Here is a 20,324-nt window from a genome sequence, read left to right on the forward strand (position 1 = left end):
AAAGGAGTCACAGTAGGAGCTCAGTAAGTGGTGGCTGGTACTCCTGTGGCTGGCAAGGTTGAGGTGCGGTAGGTTCAGGGTAGCAGAGCTCCAGGGCTGGGCAGCCTGGTGCGGTTTCCAGACTTTGGGGAAAGGCAAACCCGAATTCCCAGCAAAGGGGCAGTGGAGGGTGGGGAGGGGTCCTGGGGAGAGGAGAGCACTTGCCGACTTTTCTAGGGAATTGGGTGCTCCTCACTACCCCAGCTTTGCTCACGCCTCCCACCTGCCCGCTATTCACACCAGCTCCGCCAGCAAGACCCAGCAGCACAGCCAGCCGCAACGTCCCTCCTCCTCCCCCCCCCCCCCCTCCCCCCGGGGCCTCTGCCGGCATCCCTTCCACCTTCCCCTCCGCACCCCCCAAGCTCCCAGAACACCCTAATTTGGCAATCTTTGTGAAATATCCCTGCTTTTCCTTGGGGAGCCACCTCTGCGTCTTCGTGTGGCCGTGCAAGAGGGCAGACTAAGTATCCGTGAGGGGACCTGCGGCTCCACGACCTCTCCTGTGTTGCCTCCGGCTCCCCAGCCTCCTCCAAAAGGCCACGGCCTCCTGCCGAGCACCTCCCCTCCCCCTCCCCAGTCCCCGGGAACCAGGCTGACACCCTCATCGGCGCAGACTCGCTGCCGCTGCCCCGCCCCCGCCCTCCCCGGCGTCCCCGCCCCCGCCCCCGCCGCCTCCCGGAATCCTGGGAGTTGTAGTTTTCGGCCTCTCGGGGGGGGGGGGGCGGCCAGTAGGGCCTTCGAGCCTTCTGTACCGATGAGTGTCCAGCTGCTGCCGCGTCTTCAGACCCACTGACCTCGCCATGGGGGAACCCCAGAGCGCCAGAGGGGCCGGGGCAGGGACCTGGCTGCCCAAGCGGGCAGTTTCCAGCAGGTCTCGCCTGCTCCAGGATCCTGGGCAGGTCCTTCAACCTGTGCACAACACCTGTCTTGGTAGGATTGCCAGGGAGAGCCTGGGCTCAGGACCTGGTGGACGCCACGTATCTTCAGTAAAGGGATGCTGCTGTGACAGGTGCCCGGAGTTGCTGGTCTGGCAGAGCTGCCAAAGGCAATCAGCCCCCTGGAAGTGGGTTTGGGCCCAGGGCCTGGACATGGGGATCCAACCCCCCTCAAACCCCCAAGTTACTCCCGCACATATTTGGGCCAGTCCTTGAGGAGCCCCGCCCGGCCCCTCCGAGTTCCCCTCTTTGCCTCTCGCCATCCACAAACACACTCTACATTTACTCAGAAATATTTGATATTTATTTCCCAATATTTTGATAACTTTTTTTTTGTTTTTGTGTTTTTCTTTTAACAAATTGAATAAATGGAATGAAGGGGAATAAGTGGGACCCCAGGCCTGCACTTGGGCTCCCGATGAGAGGTGACAGTATGAAAACTTCTCCTCACCCACAACTCCCGGCCTGCTGCCCTAACCTCTCCTATCAACCTTACCTAACAGTGAGGTGGGGGCTTTTTGGAGGATGTGGGGTCCCCCCCTAGAGGGGACTCCGGGCATCCTGTTTCAGGCCCTGAACTGCCTCAGGTTGGGAGCCACCGTGGGCCCGGATGTGGCGCCGCCTCCGCCTCTCCTGCCTGCGGGCCAGCTGTCGCAGCTGTTTCCGGATGGCCCACAGCACCAGGTAGACTTCCCGCAGCATCTCAGCCTCCGGCGTCTCCAGAGCGGACCCAGACTTCATCTGGGAGGAAATGGAGGTAGAGCTCACAGAGGACTATGAGAGAAAGAGAGAAGATGTGCACATGTCAATAGCTTGGTCTAGGGAGAAATCACTGGTGACGAAAGCAAAGGCTTGTTCAGTGCTACCCCCTCCCCCCAAAGCAGGCCTAGCTCAGGCACCGCCTCCTCCAGGAAGCCTTCCCAGGCTGCATTAGGTGTTCTTTGTCTCTACCCTTGGGTTTCCCTCAAAACCTGGCATGTCATACACTCTTTGTTCTGCAGACCTGTTTGTTTTGAACTCTAGGATTCGAGCTCCTGAAAGACAGGCACCATGTCTCACCCATCTTTGGGTCCTCACTATGGTTGCTGGAGACTGTGTTAAAATGAAAGGCGTGTTGGGGCACCTGGGTGGCTGTTAAGCCTTCAGCTCGTGGTCATATCCCATGGTTCTGGGATCAAGCTCCATGTGGGGCTCCCTGCTCAGCAGGGAGTCGGTTTCTCTCTTTCTCTCTCCCCCTTTGCCCTGCACCCCGGCTTGTGCTCTCAAATAAATAAATCTTAAAAAAAAAAAAAAAAAAAAAAAAGGACAGAATGGCCCCCTGACCTCCAACTCCAGTCTAGAGCCCCCTCCTCACCTCCAGGCCTGTATATCCCGCTGCCTTCTAGATATCTCCATGCAAATGTCCCACCAACATCTCAGCTCATCTTGCCCCAATGCCCTGAACTCATCACTTGTTCCCCTAAGTCTGCTCTTGCTCCTTCATTCTCCGTCCCAGTGACTGCCTCCAGCCTGCCTGTTCCGACTTCTGTCTCTCCCTCCCTCTTCACCGTCATCCAACAAGATGCTACAACAATTCTACCTCTTAAATACCCTGCCTCTCTTCTTGGCCTTTTTTTTCCTTTTTTTACCTTTTCAAGATTTTATTTATTTATCTGACAGAGATCACAAGTAGGCAGAGAGGCAGACGGGGGTAGGGGAAGCAGGCTCCCCGCCGAGCAGAGAGCCCAATGTGGGGCTCGATCCCTGGATCATGACCTGAGCTGAAGGCAGAGGCTTTAACCCACTGAGCCACCCAGGCGCCCCTCCTCCTGTCCTTTTCTGACCTACCCATCACAGGGTGCCAAGTGAACTTTATTATTAGTGCTGTAATATTTCATTCAAGGCCAAAATAAGTTGGCTTGGTAGTCATCCAGACACTTCCCTTTTTAAAATTACATTTCTGACTTTGAGAGACTTGTAGTCCAATGAAATTGTGAAATACCAGATGCCTCCTATGTTCTTCACCCAAACTCCCCCAATAGTAAAATCTTGCGAAACTCGAGTACGGGATCACCGTCAGGATACTGACATCGACACAATCGCGGATTTATCCACATTTCCCCCTTCGCTTGTACTCCATTGTGGGTGTATTACATTCTACCCAATTCTATCTCACAAACACAAGTTCATGTCGTTCACTGCCACAGAACATTTTCATCAACTCAAGAATTCATCATGTTGGGGCGCCTGGGTGGCTCAGTGGGTTAAAGCCTCTGCCTTCAGCTCAGGTCATGATCTCAGTGTCCTGGGATCGAGCCCCACATTGGGCTCTCTGCTCAGCGGGGAGCCTGCATCCCCCTCTCTCTCTGCCTACTTATGATCTCTGTCAAATAAATAAATAACTCTTAAAAAGAATTCATCATGTTGCCCTTTTACAACCAACCTACCTACCAACATCGCCAACCCTTACCTTAAGCTCTGACAACCACATAATCATTCATCAAGTCTCCATTTATATAATTTTGTTATTTCAAGAGTGGTATAGAATATAAACACAATCATACAGTACATATAGAGGGGAAAGAGCAGGGTCCTGAGATCAAGTCCCGTGTCGGGCTCTCTGCTCAGCAGGGAATCTGCTTCTCCCTCTCTTTCTGTGCCCCCTCTCTCTCTTGCTCGTTTTTAAAAATCTTAAAAAAAAAAAAAAAAAAACAAAAAACCACCAACAGGGGGGATGCTTGGGGTGGCTCAGTCAGTTAAGCCGCTGCCTTCGGCTCAAGTCATGATTCCAGGGTCCTGGGACCAAGGCCTGCATCAGGCCCCTTGCTTGGTGGGGAGCCTGCTTCTCTCTCTGCCTCTGCCTGCCACTCTGCCTGCTTACGCGTGCTCTCTCTCTCTCTCTCTGACAAATAAATAAAATCTTTTTAAAAATAAATAAATAAATAAAATCCTTAAAAAAAAAAAAAGAAAAGAAACTATCAAAATGTTTCCAGGGCGGCCACACCACAACCTATGAGAGCATGCAAGCTTTCTAAATTCAGATCTGAGAAGCTGAGATACACTCTTCTGCTCAAATGTCTACAGGGGCTCCCATCGCTCTCAGGGTCAAATCCAAACTCCACAGACGGCCAAACCACTCTGCCTTGTACAAGCTGGTCCTTGGCCCCAGGACTGCCCAAACCCATCCCCCGCTGGGCCAGACCCCCACCCCAGCCCACCTGCTAGTCTGTCTTCATGGAATGCACCCTGTCACTCCCTCCCCCACTCCGCCCCAAGATGGGGCCAAAACCTTCAGATCTCAGCTTCACCCCCTTCTTCTGCTAAGGATGGTCTTCCTGGATGCCCCGAGTCTGAATGAGATGCTCCCACAGACCCCTGACCTCCCGTGTCACACTCCCTAACACACTGAACCAACAACGCCCGTGACCTTGTCTGGAGCTCCCTTAGTCGGGGTAAACCTTGTTCACCCTGTACCCTGGGCTGCCCACCTCAGTGCCTGGCAGGCACACAAAACCAATGTCCGCCAAGTGGCTGGAGCGGGGAGGGAGTCATGGGGGGGTCAGGGAGGGGGGAGGCCCCCTGGGAACCAGGGGAATATGGTGCCGACTGACCTTCCAGCTGCACATCTGCCAGCCGCTCTGCAGGGCCGAGACCATGAGTGAGGAGACCGACTTGACAGCTGTCCGGGGAAGCTGCAGCAGGGATCGGCCCCCCCGTTTCTGCTCCACCTCGACGCGATCCACTGATTTGACCAGCGTGACGGCATCAGCTGCCTTGGGAGGCTCCTTGGTCTTGGAGACCTTAGCCTCCTCGCAAAGCTCAACCAACTTGAACGTGTCGGTCATTTTGGGAGTCTTCTCCACCTTCACTACGCTTTTCTGGGAGTCAGAGTGTTCCACGACGGTGGACTTAGCTTTGTGTTTCCAGAAGAAAACCTAAGACCCAGGACAGGGAGAGGAGGGGGGCGGGGCACAACGGTTGGCAGAGAGGCGATCACAGATGGGAAGGGGCCACGAGTGTCCCCACCTCCTCCCCAAATGGGTTTCTGTGACCTAGAGGTCACAGCCCAGCGCCTCCCACCCCAGCATGGCACGAGGAAGGGAGACTCTCTGAAACTCACCCAGCGAGTAATCTTTCGCCAAATCCATCGGAAGAACCTCATTACCACAGCCATTTCCCCCAATACACGAGCACCAAGTAGGGGGCAGGACAAGCATGCGGTACCAAGGGTGGAGGGGAACAGGCTGCGGGCCAGTGGCCACCACCTGAGGGGTCTCTTGGGGCCTTCAGGCACAGCCGAGAAGAAAGAAATAGAGAATCCAGGGGGAAAGCCTTCACTGACAACTCATCCTGAGTCCTACCTCCCCTCCCTGAGACAGGGAGAGGAGTCAAAGTGGATGAGAACTCAGAGGAAGGCAGAGTTCTAGCCCATTGTGTGACCCTGCCTGGCCCTGACCCCAACCCCCGAGGCCCTTCCAGGACCCACGGAGCCAATCCCTGTGCCCTCAGCCCTCCTTCCCAAAGGTGCAGGCAAAGGAAATTAACATTTGCCGAGCGCCTGGTAGTCACTGAACAGTCCCCACATATGATGTCACGTGATCACCCCCGCAGCACTCCGGTAGGTATTTTACCCAAGAGGAAGTGGAGATGCAGAAAACACAAGAAACCTGCCCAAGGGCATCAATCTAGGGAGCTATAGGGTGGAAAGTCCAACCTGGGGTGGCCTCCGGTATCCCACTGTCCACGCGGGTCCCCTTTAGTCTGGGGCCAAGCTGCTCTGAGACACAGGCTGCTGCTTTCCCCCCTTCCCCGCTAGATGGGGTCCTTCTCCCTACCTGCCTCTGCTGCCTGTGGCAGAAGCCCAGCCTAGGCTGTCAAGGAGGGGCCCCCCTTCACCCACAGGGCCGGTCCTCAGCCAGAGGAGGGTGGAAGCCACGGAGGCCGGCCAGGCCTGGCGAGGGCACTGTGTGCCCGGGGGAGCCTGGCCCACACCCAGCGCTGAGACAAGGGGCCCATTCAGGGCCCCCAGCCCCGCCCCCAAGCCGCCACCGGGATCCAACCCGCAGAGGGGACACACTGGGAAGCTGGAGGTGGATCCTTCACAATCACCAAAGGCCTCATTGTTTCCCTGCCCCCCCACCAGCACGTGGGCTGACGCCCCCCCACCCCCTCCGGCCTGCCTGCCCCTTCTCAGGACCCAGGCCACTGACTCCCTTTGGGCCCTTGGCACACCACCCCCAACTCCCCTGACCACTCTAAGCCACATTCAACCCCCCCAGTCTGGACAAGCTCTCCGAGGGAGCCCCCAGCCTCCGTTTTTCCCCCACAAGCAACAAGATGCCAACCTCCAGATTCAAGTTTCTTCGGATTTTTTAATTATAATTATTATTTTAATAACAACCTGAATCCCAGAACTTGCAGACTGTCCACACTCCCTCCCCTGGGCCGAGAAGGGGGTACTCTGAGGGAACAAGGTGGGGATGGGGTGTCTGCCAGGGAGACTCCTGACTCCCCCAGTCCCCCTACGGCCAGGGGCCCCAGAACACGGACACCTCGGGAGGGAGGAGGAGGGCTCCATCTAACACCCCATCCCGAAGCCTGCCCTCCCTCCTCCAAGGCCTGGGGATGCCACAGCCCAGTCCCTGGGCACCAGGGGGAGATTGAGGAGGAGTGGGGGTGGGGGGCAGGCCAATTCTGAGCCTTCAACTCCCATCCCCAGGGATCAGGAGGCATTAATTAAAGCTGCATAGGAAGAGGGGGCAGGCAGGCAGCTGGCCCAAGGCCTGGCAGCTGTGGGAGCCCCCAAAGGCACATTGTGAGGGAAGGGAGGCTCAGACGGAGGGCCCATTGGGTGCAGGGGGCCCAAGCCGCGGGACTCCCGAGGAGGGCAGCTGGGCCAGCTGCTCGGGGCTGGCCAGGGCACGCAGCAGCCCGTTCTCCTGCTCCAGCGCAGCATTCCGCTCAGCCAGGTCGCGGATCTGCTCCTTCAGGACCTCCACCTCCTCCCGGACCGCAAACATGAGGTGGGACTTCACCAAGTCCTGGGGGCCCGGGGACAGACAAACAGTCAGGGGTCCTGCTACCCCAACCCTATCCCTGCCCCATGCCTTAAGGGCCTGGGTGTGACTGATGCCCCTGTTCCCAAGGGATGAAGGACCACTGGAGAAGGAGAAAAGCAGGGAAGAGGCGGGGGCGGGGGGTGGCGAAGGTTTGTGGGATACAAGGATGCTGGACAAAGACAAGGTCAGGGCCTGAAGACAGAGATGGGGGCAGGGCCAGGGGCGGAGGGAGAGCAGGAGTTGCGCTGGACACAGGAGGGAACCCAGCTGGGAGCACACTGAGGAGCTAGGAGTTCGTCCTCCCTAATGAGGACAGCAGGGGTGGGGCAGCAGGACAGGAGCCGGAACCTCCTGGAACCAAGATGGCTTCTCTTACCATGGCTTGTTCGATCTTGTTGTCAATGCCAACCAGGCTTCCGGAGCCGCTGGAGAGACACAGGGAGTTGAGAGGTGAGGAGGGAGAGTAGGGGCCAAGACAGGTGTCGGGACACCCCAGCCGGCTGCCTTCCAGGTGCTTCTCCGAGCAGGCTCCGGCCTCCTGCACAAACCCCACTCGCTGCAGCCTCCCGCCCACACCCCTGCCTGTACCTGTGACAGTAGAGAATCAGGGAGAGGAGGGTTTTGTCCATCCCCCGGCGGGGTGAGGGCCGCTGCCCAGGCCCCCCCAAGCCCCGGTGGGGTGGGGGTGCAGATGCCCCCCGGATGGGGGATGCTCCCCGAGGGGAACAAGGAGAGGAGACACAGCCCCTTTTCCGGGGAGGCCCTGGAGCCATCCCCACCACTCGGGTCTCATAAGATGACACCAGGGACTTGACAGAGATGCCTGGCTGGGCCATCCCCAAGGAAAAGGGCTTTAGGCCCCCCCCCCCCCAAAGGGAGAGGGCTGTATCAGAAGGACTGCCTGGGGGGCTCAAAGCCCCCCGCGGCAGAGCGGGGTCTGGCTGGTGCCAGGCAGGCAGAGAGGAGAGAGTGCCTAGGGGGTGCTTGTCTGAAAGATATACACCGCCCCCCAGGGCAAAGCCTGGCTGCTATTGGCTCCTCGGGGACACGGGGACCCCCTCCCACCGACTCCACGGTGGGCGGGAATTCCCAGACGCGGTCAGTGCCAGTGTCCCCTTCTCACCCTGGCACCAATCCCAGAGCAGAGGGAAAGGGGCAGGCTGAGGGAAGTCAGCTGGTGGGCCGGGTCAGGGGAGGGGCTCTGGGGCCAGAGGCCTGGGTCACGGAGGGGTGTGAAGGGTGAGGGACAGTCTGGCCTGGGGAGACCTACCTGAACCTCACCCCGTCCGCCCCTCTGGGCCAATACTGGCCTCCCTCAAGCTCTCAGCTGCACTCAGCTGGGATGGTGGACATTTCTGACATACTGGTCATCTTCCTTGGACTGTCAGCAACCCACACGCCCATCCCAGATGCAAAGCCCACATCGTGGGTGACCCCTGCAGCCTGGCCAGAGAAGGTCTTCCTCCCCCCCCTTCCAACCCCACGATCAGGGAGAAGGGAAATGGAAGGGTCACCAGGGCAACAAAAACAGCACTGAAAGACGAGCACAGGCTATGGGTGTGGAACCTGGGTCTCGGGTCTGCAGTCTGGGGTCTTGGAGGGAACAGAGGCTTGAGGAGAGGTGGGAAGATGAGGCTGGAGGTGGGAACTGGAGCCGGGGCTGCTGATCCTTGGGAGCAAGGACAGGGGAGAGCAGGCCTGGCTGCAGTTTGTGGAATGGCCAGCAGAGGTCGACTCAGGCCCGGCGGAATGGTTCCCAGGGCCAGCCTGGGGATCCCTCAAGCACGTCTTATGCTCTGAAGCCAAGGGCCTCCGGGGAGCCTTTCTGGCTTGCCCTACCCAAGTTTCCCTCTTGTCACCACCCAGGTCTCGGGCTCCTGGCTCATCCCAAGCCTCAAGAAACATCCCTCTCCAGCTTCTCCCTTGGCCCTGGGGCCAGCTCTACGCCCAGGCCTCCCGGTGCTGCAGGATCCATCCTGCCCTGAAGCCCCCAGCTTTGCCCCTCTCGGAGTGGGTGGTCTCAACACGCAGCACCCCCCCCCACTCTTGTGCTCCCTCGTGGAGCCCTTTCTCCCGATTGTCGGCCCCAGCTCCCTTCCCTGAGAGGGGAATGAGCGCTCCATTCAAGGTGACCCTCGGAGGCAGCCCTGGAGCCAGGAAGGGGAGCAGGAGGGAGCTGGGAATTTTCCATTTCCTGTCCAAGCTCTGGGTGCAGAAGGCGCTGACAGGTGGAGGACCAAGGGGGTGACCAGGCCTGAGAGAGTGGGACAGGGCAGGGTGAGGAAAGGACACTGGGGCTCCTCGGGCTGGGGGGCGGGGAGGTGAATGGGACAAATTTAAAAGTGGAGGCTGAGCCAGCCAGCTGGAGAGCCAGGGCAGTTTTTAAAGCTATTTCCATCTGAGACACCTGGGTGGAGACTGGGCGACCACAGGACCCACCCCCCAACATACACACACACACACACACAGAGAAGGGGAAGATTCACAGGAACAGGAACAGTGGCCTTGCTTGGCGGACACTCAGGTAGAGATGCCAAGTGAGTTGTTTGTACTTGCCAGAAATAAAGGAATAGTACAACAATAAACATTTGTTGGCTGATAGATGACTATCTCCCGTTTGTCTAGCGCTGGAGAGTTTCTGACAGCACTTTCCACGGTCACATTCTAACGTGAACACTTCAAGGGACCAGGACTCTGGCTGGCAACCCAAACCCTCCCTTTTAGAGCCTCTCCCGTCTCACAGTAGGTAAGCAGGAGGCACTGTGCGGGGATTCCCAGGCAAAGTCAGGACCCTGAAGCTTGGAGCTGGCCGGGTGGGATCAGCCCCAAAGACGACAAGCCCAAAAGAAGACTGTGTGCATTAGCACAAAACACCCCCTCCTTCAAGACACCTGTTGCCACCTTCTGGGAAAATCATGACTTTAAGGGTCCAAGACAATGACTTCCAATGTGAGTGGGGTTGGGCCTGCTTGATATGCACAGCGTAGGACTCTGGCTGTCAGGAGGCCTCTTGGGTTCTGGGACAAGGACAGCCCTAGAGGCTGGTCTTCCTTTTTGAAGGTCAAATGAAACAGCCTTAAAATGCGATCAGATGAAGAACAGGACATCTGGAGAGGTGGAAAGGTTCTGATCATGGGGACAAGGGCCAGCCCCACTCCCTAGCTATGCTCTAAGGAGCCTGCAGGGGATGGGCCGGAAGCCAACCTAGTGGCATCCGGCTGCCCTCACTGTACTACTCTCTCCCGGATCTCTGGTGCCTTGGGGTGGGGCCAGGCCAGAGTGTGTGTGTTGTGTGTGTGGGGGTGGCTTCTTGCCCAGCTTAGGAGAGCTGTCCCTGCCCCTGTCCTGGAGAAAAAAGGCACCCTGGAGATGACGGCCTCCTCTTCTCTTGGGACACAGGCATCCCAGGAGGAGAATGGAGAATCCGGCTTTGGGGTCAGACCCAGGCCCTGAAGGCAGTCCTGGCACTTAACTAGCTTGGGGACCTTGGGTAAGTTTCTAAAACCTTCTTCCTGAGTTTTAGCTGCTTCATCTGGGAAGTGGGGATCATGCGGCTGCTTCAGTGACACAAGGCTGCTTGTGGGAAGTGGGGATCATGCGGCTGCTTCAGACGACCCCAAGGAGGCAGTGGATAAATGTACTTTTCCTTTCCCAAGTCCTTGGGATTCATTCCCTACATAATGCCTAGGTCCCCCATCCTGGCCATCTACCCCCCAACCCCATCCACTTATTGAAGTTACGTTGCAACTGCCAGGCCCTGCTGGGGACACCAAGGTTCTTGCCACCCAGGAGCACGTGAACATTTACCATTCACCAGGCACCCTCTGTCCTCCCAACCCCCGATTCTGAGATTGGCAGGGATCCCCAATTTCCCATCTGGGATCCAGGCACTCAACTGCCCAGCCCACTTTCCCTCTTGAAAGGGAGATTCCATGCCACTCAGACCCTGTTCTCCTGCCAGCTCTGGGCACACCAGAGAGAGGAGGTGGGGGCTACGTGCCTCATTCCAGGGGGACCAAGGGGGTGGCCCAACCCAGTCCTACCTTCCTGGCCCAGCAGGGTGGGGCAAGAGAGGGGCTGGGCTAAACCAGAGCCCCAGAGGCTCCGGAGTGGAGCAGGATAAAGTTGAGGCTGGGTGCCTGACCGGTCAGACTGGGGTGTGGGGAGGGGGTGGGACAGAGGGAGGGAGGGAGAGAGAGAGGGGATGAGCCACAAGAACAGAGCTGACTGAGAAGGTTCCTGGAGGCCGAGCCCTCTAAGGAGATGCAGAGAGGCTGGGCTCGGAAATCAACAGGGGTGGAGAGGGATAGGGAGCCCTCCTGCCAGGGAACCTCCCAAGTGGGAGGGAGTGAGGGTGGGAAGCGCTGAGAATAGCAATGGGGGCAGGTGACTTGCCTGGCCCTGGCCAACCTCACACCTCATACATTCCTGAGAGCTGGGAGCCCAGAAACAGCACCGCCCTGCCCCGCTGTGTCCCTCATTCTCCACCAGCCACCACCAGGCCCTGGCCCTCCAACCCACTCCCCCCCCCAACCCCTCCCCTTTCCTCTCTGCCACCGCCTCCCCGCAAGGCCACAAGCCCCTTCCCAGGGCGAGACTTAGTCCCTCATTCCGGGGCAGAAGGGGTGGCTGCGGCGGGAGGGCGGGGGGGGGTGGGGGGACGACGCCTCCTGCGCAGGCAGACAGGCAGGAGACACTCCCTTCTGCAACAGGTGCCCCCATCACCCACAAAACTCAGGGCTAAGCCCCACCCCCTAGTTCCTTCCAAACAGGAAGTCCCTCCCCCAAGTCTCAAACAGGAAGTCCCACTCCTCCCTCCAAAATAAAAGCGGTGACTCCCCAGTCCTATCAGTCCACAGCCAGAAGGGAGCAGCCCGCCTATCTGACTCGCAATTTCGTTCCTCCCTTTTCAGCTTGCTGACATTCCTATGTTGAAACCTGGCCCTCGAAACAGGAAGTTCTGCCCACCGTGCCTCGGATCTGAATGGACATTCTCCCCTGATGGGCGAACCCCTGCAGATCCTGCTGTGCTGGGGCTCCCCTGTGCCCCACAACCATCCTCTCCCAGCTTCCGCTTGGCGGCAGGAAGGGCTCAGCCCTCCTGGTCTCCCTAGCACACGGCACAGAACCTCAGGGACGCGCTTTCTTGGTACTACAGGTCCTAGGATCCTGAACTGATGCACGTGGTCCCTAAGGATGTCACTCCGAAGGCAGGAGTTCGGGTCCCCTCAACAGTAGGGAGAGGGAGGCTCAAACCGGAAGGAGACCCACTCCCTTCTCCTCTCCAGCGCATCTGCCAGTAAATTCTTAGGGTTGACCAAATGATTGCTAAATCTGCAAGAGTTCTGGAATTTGACAACAATGACTCCCTTCAAACTCTAAAAAAAAAAAAAAAAAGCCCATGATTTGACAATCCTAAGCCAGGGAGTCCCACCCAGCTCTCTCCACAGAGAGGGAGTGGGTCCCAGATCAACTCTGCCCAGTGGTTGTGGCCAGGCCAGGTTTCTCTGTTGAAGAGGTCCTCTCCAAATTTTAACTTGGGGGAAGGACACCCACCAGGCAGTTTCATGCGGCCATCCCAGAAGCTGGGTAGGGACCCAGAGACCACCTACCTATCATCGTCGCTGTCCAGGTGGCCACTGATGGCCAGCATGGAACGGGCCAGACTCTGGGCTGCCGCTGCTCCAAAAGGGTCTGGAGACTTGCGAACCAGACTGGCGTCAGAGAACAAGTAGAGGGCTGGGGAGCCAGGGCGGGAGTCGAGCGGGGGCACCTGAAGACAAGAGAGACAGGAACGATCACATCAAGGGCAAGAAAGAAACCAGCCACCTTACAATCTGCCTAGCAGTCCACCTCCCCAGCTCTCTCCACATACCTCTGCTCTCTTCTGAGAACCCAGGAGTCCTGCCCCAAAGGCCTTCTCTCCCCCAGGTCTGGTGGAGGCACCAAGCAGGTATCAGAGCCAAGGGCAACAGTGTCCATCCTGAGGACTGGGTGGGCAGCTTCCAGAAAGCGGCCCATGCGGAATCAGAGTACCAGAGAGGGGCTCTGGTCTGCACCCAGCACCCTTCCACCAGCTGACCCAAGACCACCCCAGTCAGAGGCTAGTCAGAGGGTGTCTATCTCCTGTCACGTGACTTAATAAAGCGACTCAAATGTCACTTCCTCAGAGGGCCATTTCCCCATCATTCGACTAGTGAATTCCATTGAACTGTTCTTTTTTTTTTTTTTTTTTTTAAGAGCACAGAATAGTATCTGAAATTAAAGTATTTTTGCCTCCCTGCTGCTGGAAGGTAAGCTCCAGAGAACAGAGTTTATGGTTTGTGCAACAGCTATTTGTAGAATGAATGAATCCTCAGAAACTTGTCCTCCCCCTCCCCCAAACCCACGCTATCCATTCTAGCCTCTTCTCTCAAACTTCTCTCGGACTCAGGTGAAGTTCTGCTCCTGCGCTGGGCCCTGGGGCAGGGAGAGAGCAGTTGGGTGGCGGAGATGGGGGCGGGGGAGGCGGAGGCTGGGCATGGACCCACACAGCCCAACAGGCGCTGGGGGTGGCTGCAAAGGGCGGGGGCCACAGGAACAAGCCGCCTCTGTGAGGCCCCAGGAGGTCCGGGCTTCTCGGAAAAGCCAAGAACAGAGAGTCCAGAGTGGTTAGAAGGACAGAGTAGAGGAAGGGGGCCCAGGTGGTGTGCCCCCTCCCCCCACCTCCTCCCAGCCTCTCCCTTGAGAGAGAAGAGACATAGGGGAGTGTGGAAGGTAGCCAGACTCGGGGCCAGGAAACAGCCGCACAGATGCGTGCACACAGGGAGGGATCAGGATGTGGGGAAAGGACAGGGGTCTGGGGTGCTGAGCAGAGAGGAAGGTCTGCAGGCCCAAGGGAAGCTCAGGCAGGGCTTAAGGACAGAGAGACTGGGGCAAAGGGGGCTTGCGCTGGAATAGCCTGGGGACAGAGACCAGTAAAGGAAAGAGCATCTTCTCCCCTGGGGTAGGAACGGAATGAAAGCTCCAGAAAAGTAGGGGGCGCAGCATGAGAGATGTGAGCTTGAGGCCAGGAGGGGGTGGGGGGAGCCGGTCCTGACCGGTCCTGACAGGGCCCAGACATCCAGTCCCAGGTTATTTTTATACTGTGGTTTGTGCCCAAGGCCAGGAAGGGGGGAAAGTTCTCATCCTCACACTCCCTGCCTCTCCTCCTGAAGTCCAAGGTGTTATTTTCTCCTTCAGGACAGACACATCCATCCCCCACATCCCTGGCTGCCCACGCCCACCCCAGGGACCCAGGCATCCTGCCCCCCAGCCCAGACTTGTTCCTCTTTTGGAGACAGGAAGCAGAAAGAGCAGAGGATTTAACTCTTTCTCCATTGCTTCCTGCCTCTCTCCCACTCCCTGGTGGCCACCCCCCTGTTATCAGTGGTGGCGAGGCCTAGATGCAGGGACCAGAGACAGACAAGGGGGGGTGGAAACCCAAACCACCAAGCCCACAACCCACCCAATTCCTCAGGTCCTTGGAGACATCGGACTTGGACAGGGCTGCAGATGGGGCTGGAATGGGCAGCTAATGAGAAGAGAGACCCCCCCATCTTTGGAATGGCACTGCCAGGAGACTCAGTGGAATCCCCCCCCACCCCCTGCCAACCTAGGCAGCTCCTCTCCGAGAGACCCAAGCACCCAGCCCCACCTGGGACCGCCACCCGCCATGCCAGAAGCCAGAAGGGTTTGTGAAACCAAGACAGAAGGTGAGGGCCCAAGTGAGGAGGCCACGTCTTTGTGATGGGGGGGGACAACACTGGGCTACATGAAAATGGAGATTGTGGGGGGCAAAGATAACAAAGACCAAAGAGACAGAAAAAAATGGCAGAATGTAGGGGCAGGGGGAGAGAAAGAGAAGTAGGCTGTGTGAAAGGTAGAATGAGTTTCCCAGGGAGAGGGCAGGAAAAAAGGGGCTACCAGACCTGACAGACAGATGTCAATCAAGTGGAGAAAGGGTGGTGTGGAGGTGGAGGCAGGAAGGCCCAGGCTGGAGGTCAGGCCCAGCACCCCCACCCCCACCCCGGCCCTCAGGTGTCTCCCCCAACCCCAGAACCCAGCTCTTACCTGCCCCATCTCCTCTGGAGCAGCCAACTCCATTCTCAGCCGCAGGGTGCCATCCTTTGATCGGGACAGTGGAGGGGTCCCCGACGCCGAGCCCCCGGCCTCCGCTTCCACCCTCAGGGAGGGCAGGGGCGTGGCAGCCCTGGACGTGCCTGCGCTCTCCCCAGTCCTGGGCTCTGGGGGGCGCTGCTGGGGTGGGGAGGCTGACAGCGGGGGTGTCTCCCCCTTGGCCTTGCCAGGCACGGCCAGCTGGCCCAGCCCCCCGGTGAAGGAGCGGGCTTGAGGTCCAGGGGAAGAGGGGGGCGGACGGAGCCAGGAGGTGGGGCCCTGGGACAGGCCAGGCTGCGGGGTCGGGGCACCAAGGCCCAGGCTGGCCAGCTCCAACCTGGAATCCAAAGACCTGCCCCCAGTGCCTCCCGAGGCCCCTCGAACTCCCTCCAAGAGCCGGCTGAAGCCGGGGGTCTCCAGGTCTCTCTCGTAAACATCCACACACGTCCAACGGCCTCGGCGATAAGGCTCTCCCAGGCCGTGGGGCAGCTTTACCACCCGGAAACGGGAGGCGGGGGCCCCAGGCGGTGGGGAGCCGTTCCGGGGGGTGCTCTTGCCCCCTGGCTCGGGGTTGGGCTCCCCGTTAGGCAGACGGGGTGGGGGCCCGGTGGGGGCCGGCAGGGCAGGGGGTTCAGAAGCCCCTGGGCTCCCTGGGCCCTCATAGTCCGTGGTGACGCTGGTGATTTGGAAACTACTCTTCTTCTTGCCCCCACTCATGGTCCCTGGGGCTCAGGATACGGCCAAGGTGGGCGGGGGGTGCAGCTGGGGCTCCTCGAAAGGGCTCAGGCACCCCTGGAACAGGGGGGCCACATGGCGGGGGCATCAGGGCCCCTGGGGACATCTGAGTCCGACATGGCAGGAGGGCCTTGCAGGAACTGGGGGCGCCTGGTTGGTGAAGGGAGCACAAGGCAGGGGAGGCGGCGGGAGGTGGGGGCAGGGGCAGGTTTTTCCTGCCGCTGGTGCTGCCCAACTCCAGAGCTGAGTTTGCAAACTGGAAAAAGAGAGAGAGAGAGAGAGAGAGAGAGTGTGTGTGTGTGTGTGTGTGTGAGAGAGAAAGCAGTGGGCAGGCCACCTCCGGGGCTTCCTCTCTGGGGAGCAGGATGGGGGAGGAAGGGGAAACCACCAGAGACCCAGAGACAAAGAGACAGGCAGAGACGGAAGAGACCTGAAGACCCCAGCGGTCCCAGAGAGTAGGAAGGGGCGGCCCAGACCCAAGGTTGGGCATTTCTAGTCTGGCATTCAGACTCACAGGACCGAGTCGCCCAAAGGCAGGGGGACTCCAGGGCCTCGGCTGAGCAGGGGTGAAGCTGCTGCTCAGCCTGGCCCCGCCGCCCCGAGGCCTCTGCTGGGTGTCCCGGCCCCCCGCACCCCAGCTCCCCCATCCCTGGGGCAGGCCCTGCCCCGCTGCCCCGGCGCCCCGCCCAGCCCAGAGCCCTACCTCTCGGCCTCGGCCACCGAGCTGGGCCGGGGGTCCCGGCCGCCTAAGACGTCGAGCTGTCCTTCCCCTGGGGCCTCTTGGCCCCAGCAGCGTGGGGGGCGCAGCGGGCGATCAGAGGCTGTCCGGTTCTCTTCGGGGGCCGCACTTCGCCCCGGAAGGCATCTCCGTAAAAAGTTTGCTCTCCGGAAAAGACGGCACCCCCGCTCCTCGGCGGAGCCCCGCGCGGCCTCTGAAGCCCCGAGGGTCTCCGGACCGGTGCGGAAGAGGCGGCTCTGCACCCCCCCCCCCCACCGGATCCTCCAGGTGGAGCCGCCTGGGTGGCTGGGGCGAGTGGGTCTCCCAGATCTCCCCCGCGTGGCTCGGCTGGGTCTCTCTCCGCTCCTCAGCGCCTCTCGCTCCGGTCTCTCCGCCTTTCTCTCTCCGGGCTGTTGACAACCCCCACACCAGGAAGTCCTGCCTCCTCGGGCCTGCTGACTGCTCCTGTCCTCCTCCTCCTCCTCCTTCCCCTCTTCCTCCCCTTCCTCCGCCCTCCCTGCCTCCTGGGGCTCCCGGCCAGCTGGCCCGGGGCCAGAGCTGCCGCCACCGCTGCTGGTGCAGTTGCGGCTGCCGCTGCTGCCGCCGCCGCTCCCGGGGCCCCCGAACGGGCTTAACCCCACACCTGCTGGGCCCCAGCCCGGCGCTTCCTCGGAGGGAGGGGCCGTGGAGGGCGGAGTCAAAGGGGAGGAGTTTGCGGAGGCCCGGGATTCCCTTACTTGTAGGCTCTTGCTGCCATTGGCCTAGCGAGACGGAGGAGAGCGGGAAGGAACTTGCCCGCTCGGGGGGCTCCGCCGGGCTCCCCGCCACCCCGTAAGCGCCCCGTACACGTTGCGGTGCTGCTCCGCCGTTATTGTCGTATCTCCAGCGGTCTCCCCAGTAACTCTGTGGGGAAGGTACCGTTACTCTCTCCTGTCCTTATTTTGAAAAGGCGGATCACGGTGACAGTTCGCAAACAGGCCCCCAAGTAGAGAGAGAAAGTACGATGCACTCCCGGGTCCCCATCGTGCAGTTTCAGCCACGATCAACTCACAACCAGCCTCGGTTCATCTCTCCTCCCAGTACCTTTGGGTGTGTCGTGCTGGAGAGTTTGAACCACGTCCCAGGCGTCGTTTTGTCCGCCTTCTTAGATGTGGATATCGAGACCAGAAAGGTTCAGAAAGGCTGTCCGTGGTACAGCTGGAATATTCTACACACTCAGGTGTGCCCTTGTCTAGCCCCCATGGAGAGAGACAAAGAGGGCTGCTCAGAAACGTGCTGACTTGCACTTTCTCTCCAGCCCTGGTCACATACACGGAGAGATGTCTGGGGCACACAGTCCCCCCGCACAGATGCACGCCAGGACAAACCTGGATAGCCCCAAGCACCCCACCTCTGCCATTCCACCCCCCTTTGCTCTTGGAGGATCTTCACACATACATGAAGGGCCCACTGTGTGCTTGGCATGAAAAAAATAAACCTCCAACGTCCATTTTTCTCTCTTTTGGCACCCTCAATCTGCCATCTGAGCAAAAGCGGGGTCTAACGGCCACATCTGCCCTCACTCCTAGCTTCAGAAGGAGATGGATTCTACTTAATTTTGGTCAAATGGAACTATTCCTGAGGACACTGGAAATTCCTCACATTCGTCTGCTTTATATAGTGATCTCACAGATTCTCCAAACAATCCAGGGCAGGGATGGGGTCGGTTTTGAACTCCAGCGTTTCTGCCAAGGAAACAGACGCTCGATGGCATTTAGTTATTTATTTGCCCGAGGCCTCAGTTAGTGTTTGATGGCACTGAGGCTTGGACATGAGCTTGAGCTCATGGAAAAAAAATTTTAAAGATTTTATTTATTTGACAGAGCGAGCAAGAGAGATCACAAGTAGGCAGAGAAGCAGGGGGCGAAGTAGGATCCCTGCTGAGCAGACAGCCCGATGCTGGGCCAGATCCCAGGAGCCTGAGATCCTGACCTGAGATAAAGGCAGAGACCCAACCCACTGAGCCACCCAGGCACCCCTAGCTCACGGAAATTTTTAACCACTCTTTAGGGCTGGGGGGAAAACAAAATGATGACGCCTGTCTCCACGTTTACATATCCTGAATTTCTTTGTTAAGATGCATCTGTACTCTGCCTCTCTCCCTTCCTGGTAACAGAGGCTACCTCAGCCAGGTCCTAAAGGCCTCCCAAGTTCTGAGGTCCAGGAAGCAGCCTCCCACACACCCCACAGGCCCCCCCCCCACCTCTCTCCCCTCTGGCAATACTCAGAACACAGCCCCGCTGCTCCGCCCCCAGATCCTCCTTCCTTCAGCGCTGACTCGCTACAAACGACTCAAAATTTATCTCTGGACTCTCCCCTTCCCACCAACTCAGACGCTCAGCCTCAACTTGGGACTCCTCCGTATCTGCAGGCCCTGGGACGTTGCTGGTCTCTGCAGAAATGTTTATTGAATGAATAAATAAAAATTCATTCACACTAAGGTGTGAATGTGAAAGGGCTGTTATGTATTTTAATGTATTCCCTCTCCTGGGGCTAATAATAGCTCTTTAATGTATTTTACAGCTTACAAATCTCCTTGTATTCCTTTGCTGCCCCCCAACAACTTCATGGAGGTAGGTATGAGATGAAGCATCTCTCAGAGAGGTGGTATGATTTACCCAAAGCCACACAGCACATCTGCAGAGATTTGCCATGTAAAGTAACGTAAAGTAACGTTCGGGGGTTTAGGGGTGGGGGATCCATTTTTCAGCCACTTAAGGGTAAAACCCGGCTCCTCTCGCAGCTGATGTTCGGCAAAGGGATTTCCGAGGGAGGATTTCTCAGAACTAAAGACAAAGGTGAAGAGGCATTGAGGAGGGGGGTGCGAGGTCGCGACCCTTTAGCGGCCGCCTCGACCACACCCGGGGCCGTTGCCGCGGTGGTCCCAGTCAGAGGCCGATCCCCGGGGCACCCAGGACCTGGTGGGCGCCGCCGTGGAGTCTAAGGTTAATAGAGGATGACTTGAGCCGCTGGGGCGGACTGGAGTTAAGCCTTGGAGCCCAGGCCATGAAACAAGGTCCGGGCGCCGGGGAGGCTCCAGTGATACGCGACCAGCTTTAGAAGAGCCAGCTCTGGCGCCCTCCCCGCACCTGGGGGGCTGCAGGAAGATGGGGTGCAGCCAGGGGAACACGCCCCCTGCTGGGCAGAGGCTCGGAAGGTAGGGCTCACGACTCTCCGAGCCCCTCCGCCCGGAAAGCGGCATCCCCTGCCGGCCTCGCCGCCTCACTGCACTCGGGGCCCCGCAGCCGCAGCCTCGCCCCGGCCGGACGCGGGGTGCGCACCCGGAGAGCGCCAGGCGCACACGGGGTACGCGCGGGGGTGCAGGTCCCGGGCTGCCACTGGGGGGCGCCGCTACGCGCTGCGCCCCGCTTCGCTCCGCCGGGGCCTCGGACACCGAACCGAACACCGCCCGGCCGGGCAGAGGCCGAGGGGCGACGAGGAGCGGCCGCCTCAAAGCGGGGGCGGGCCGGCGGCAGGTCCCCCGCGCCTCGCGACCTTTCTCCGAGTCCCCCCGCTGGCTCGGCTGGCTCTGCGGCCCCCGCGCCTCCCAACCCAACCCGGCGGCGCAGCACGGCGCGGCCGCTCCCACTCCGTCCTTGGAGGGTGTGGAAGGGTGGGTTTGGGGCCGGGGGCGGGTCTGGGGGCGGACCCGGAGGCGGGGCTGTCTCTGCGGCAGGGCCCAGC

General features: G+C 59.2%; 2 protein-coding genes across 3 annotated transcripts; both read right to left on the reverse strand.

Annotated features, from left to right (window-relative positions):
• Positions 1-1,311: 1,311 nt before the first annotated feature.
• Positions 1,312-5,827, reverse strand: SPACDR (sperm acrosome developmental regulator). Its single transcript, XM_059414542.1, has 4 exons — positions 5,668-5,827; positions 5,074-5,237; positions 4,565-4,888; positions 1,312-1,748 (listed from the first exon to the last, which is right to left on the reverse strand). Exons 2-4 carry the CDS (start codon positions 5,125-5,127, stop codon positions 1,515-1,517), a joined length of 612 nt encoding a protein of 203 aa, XP_059270525.1. The 5' UTR covers positions 5,128-5,237; positions 5,668-5,827; the 3' UTR covers positions 1,312-1,514.
• A 478-nt stretch (positions 5,828-6,305) lies between these two features.
• On the reverse strand, positions 6,306-17,054 carry TSC22D4 (TSC22 domain family member 4). 2 transcript variants are annotated; one of them, XM_059414540.1, is made up of 6 exons: positions 16,587-17,054; positions 15,104-16,139; positions 14,499-14,564; positions 12,625-12,785; positions 7,389-7,437; positions 6,306-6,994 (listed from the first exon to the last, which is right to left on the reverse strand). In XM_059414540.1, exons 2-6 carry the CDS (start codon positions 15,863-15,865, stop codon positions 6,785-6,787), a joined length of 1,248 nt encoding a protein of 415 aa, XP_059270523.1. In that variant the 5' UTR covers positions 15,866-16,139; positions 16,587-17,054; the 3' UTR covers positions 6,306-6,784. The 2 variants fall into 2 exon arrangements, with proteins under 2 accessions (XP_059270523.1, XP_059270524.1); XM_059414541.1 differs by lacking the exon at positions 14,499-14,564 and having other exon boundaries at positions 16,587-17,047.
• Positions 17,055-20,324: the final 3,270 nt, after the last annotated feature.

This window comes from Mustela nigripes, chromosome 11 (assembly GCF_022355385.1).
Source record: "Mustela nigripes isolate SB6536 chromosome 11, MUSNIG.SB6536, whole genome shotgun sequence".
Classification (NCBI taxonomy): domain Eukaryota; kingdom Metazoa; phylum Chordata; class Mammalia; order Carnivora; family Mustelidae; genus Mustela; species Mustela nigripes.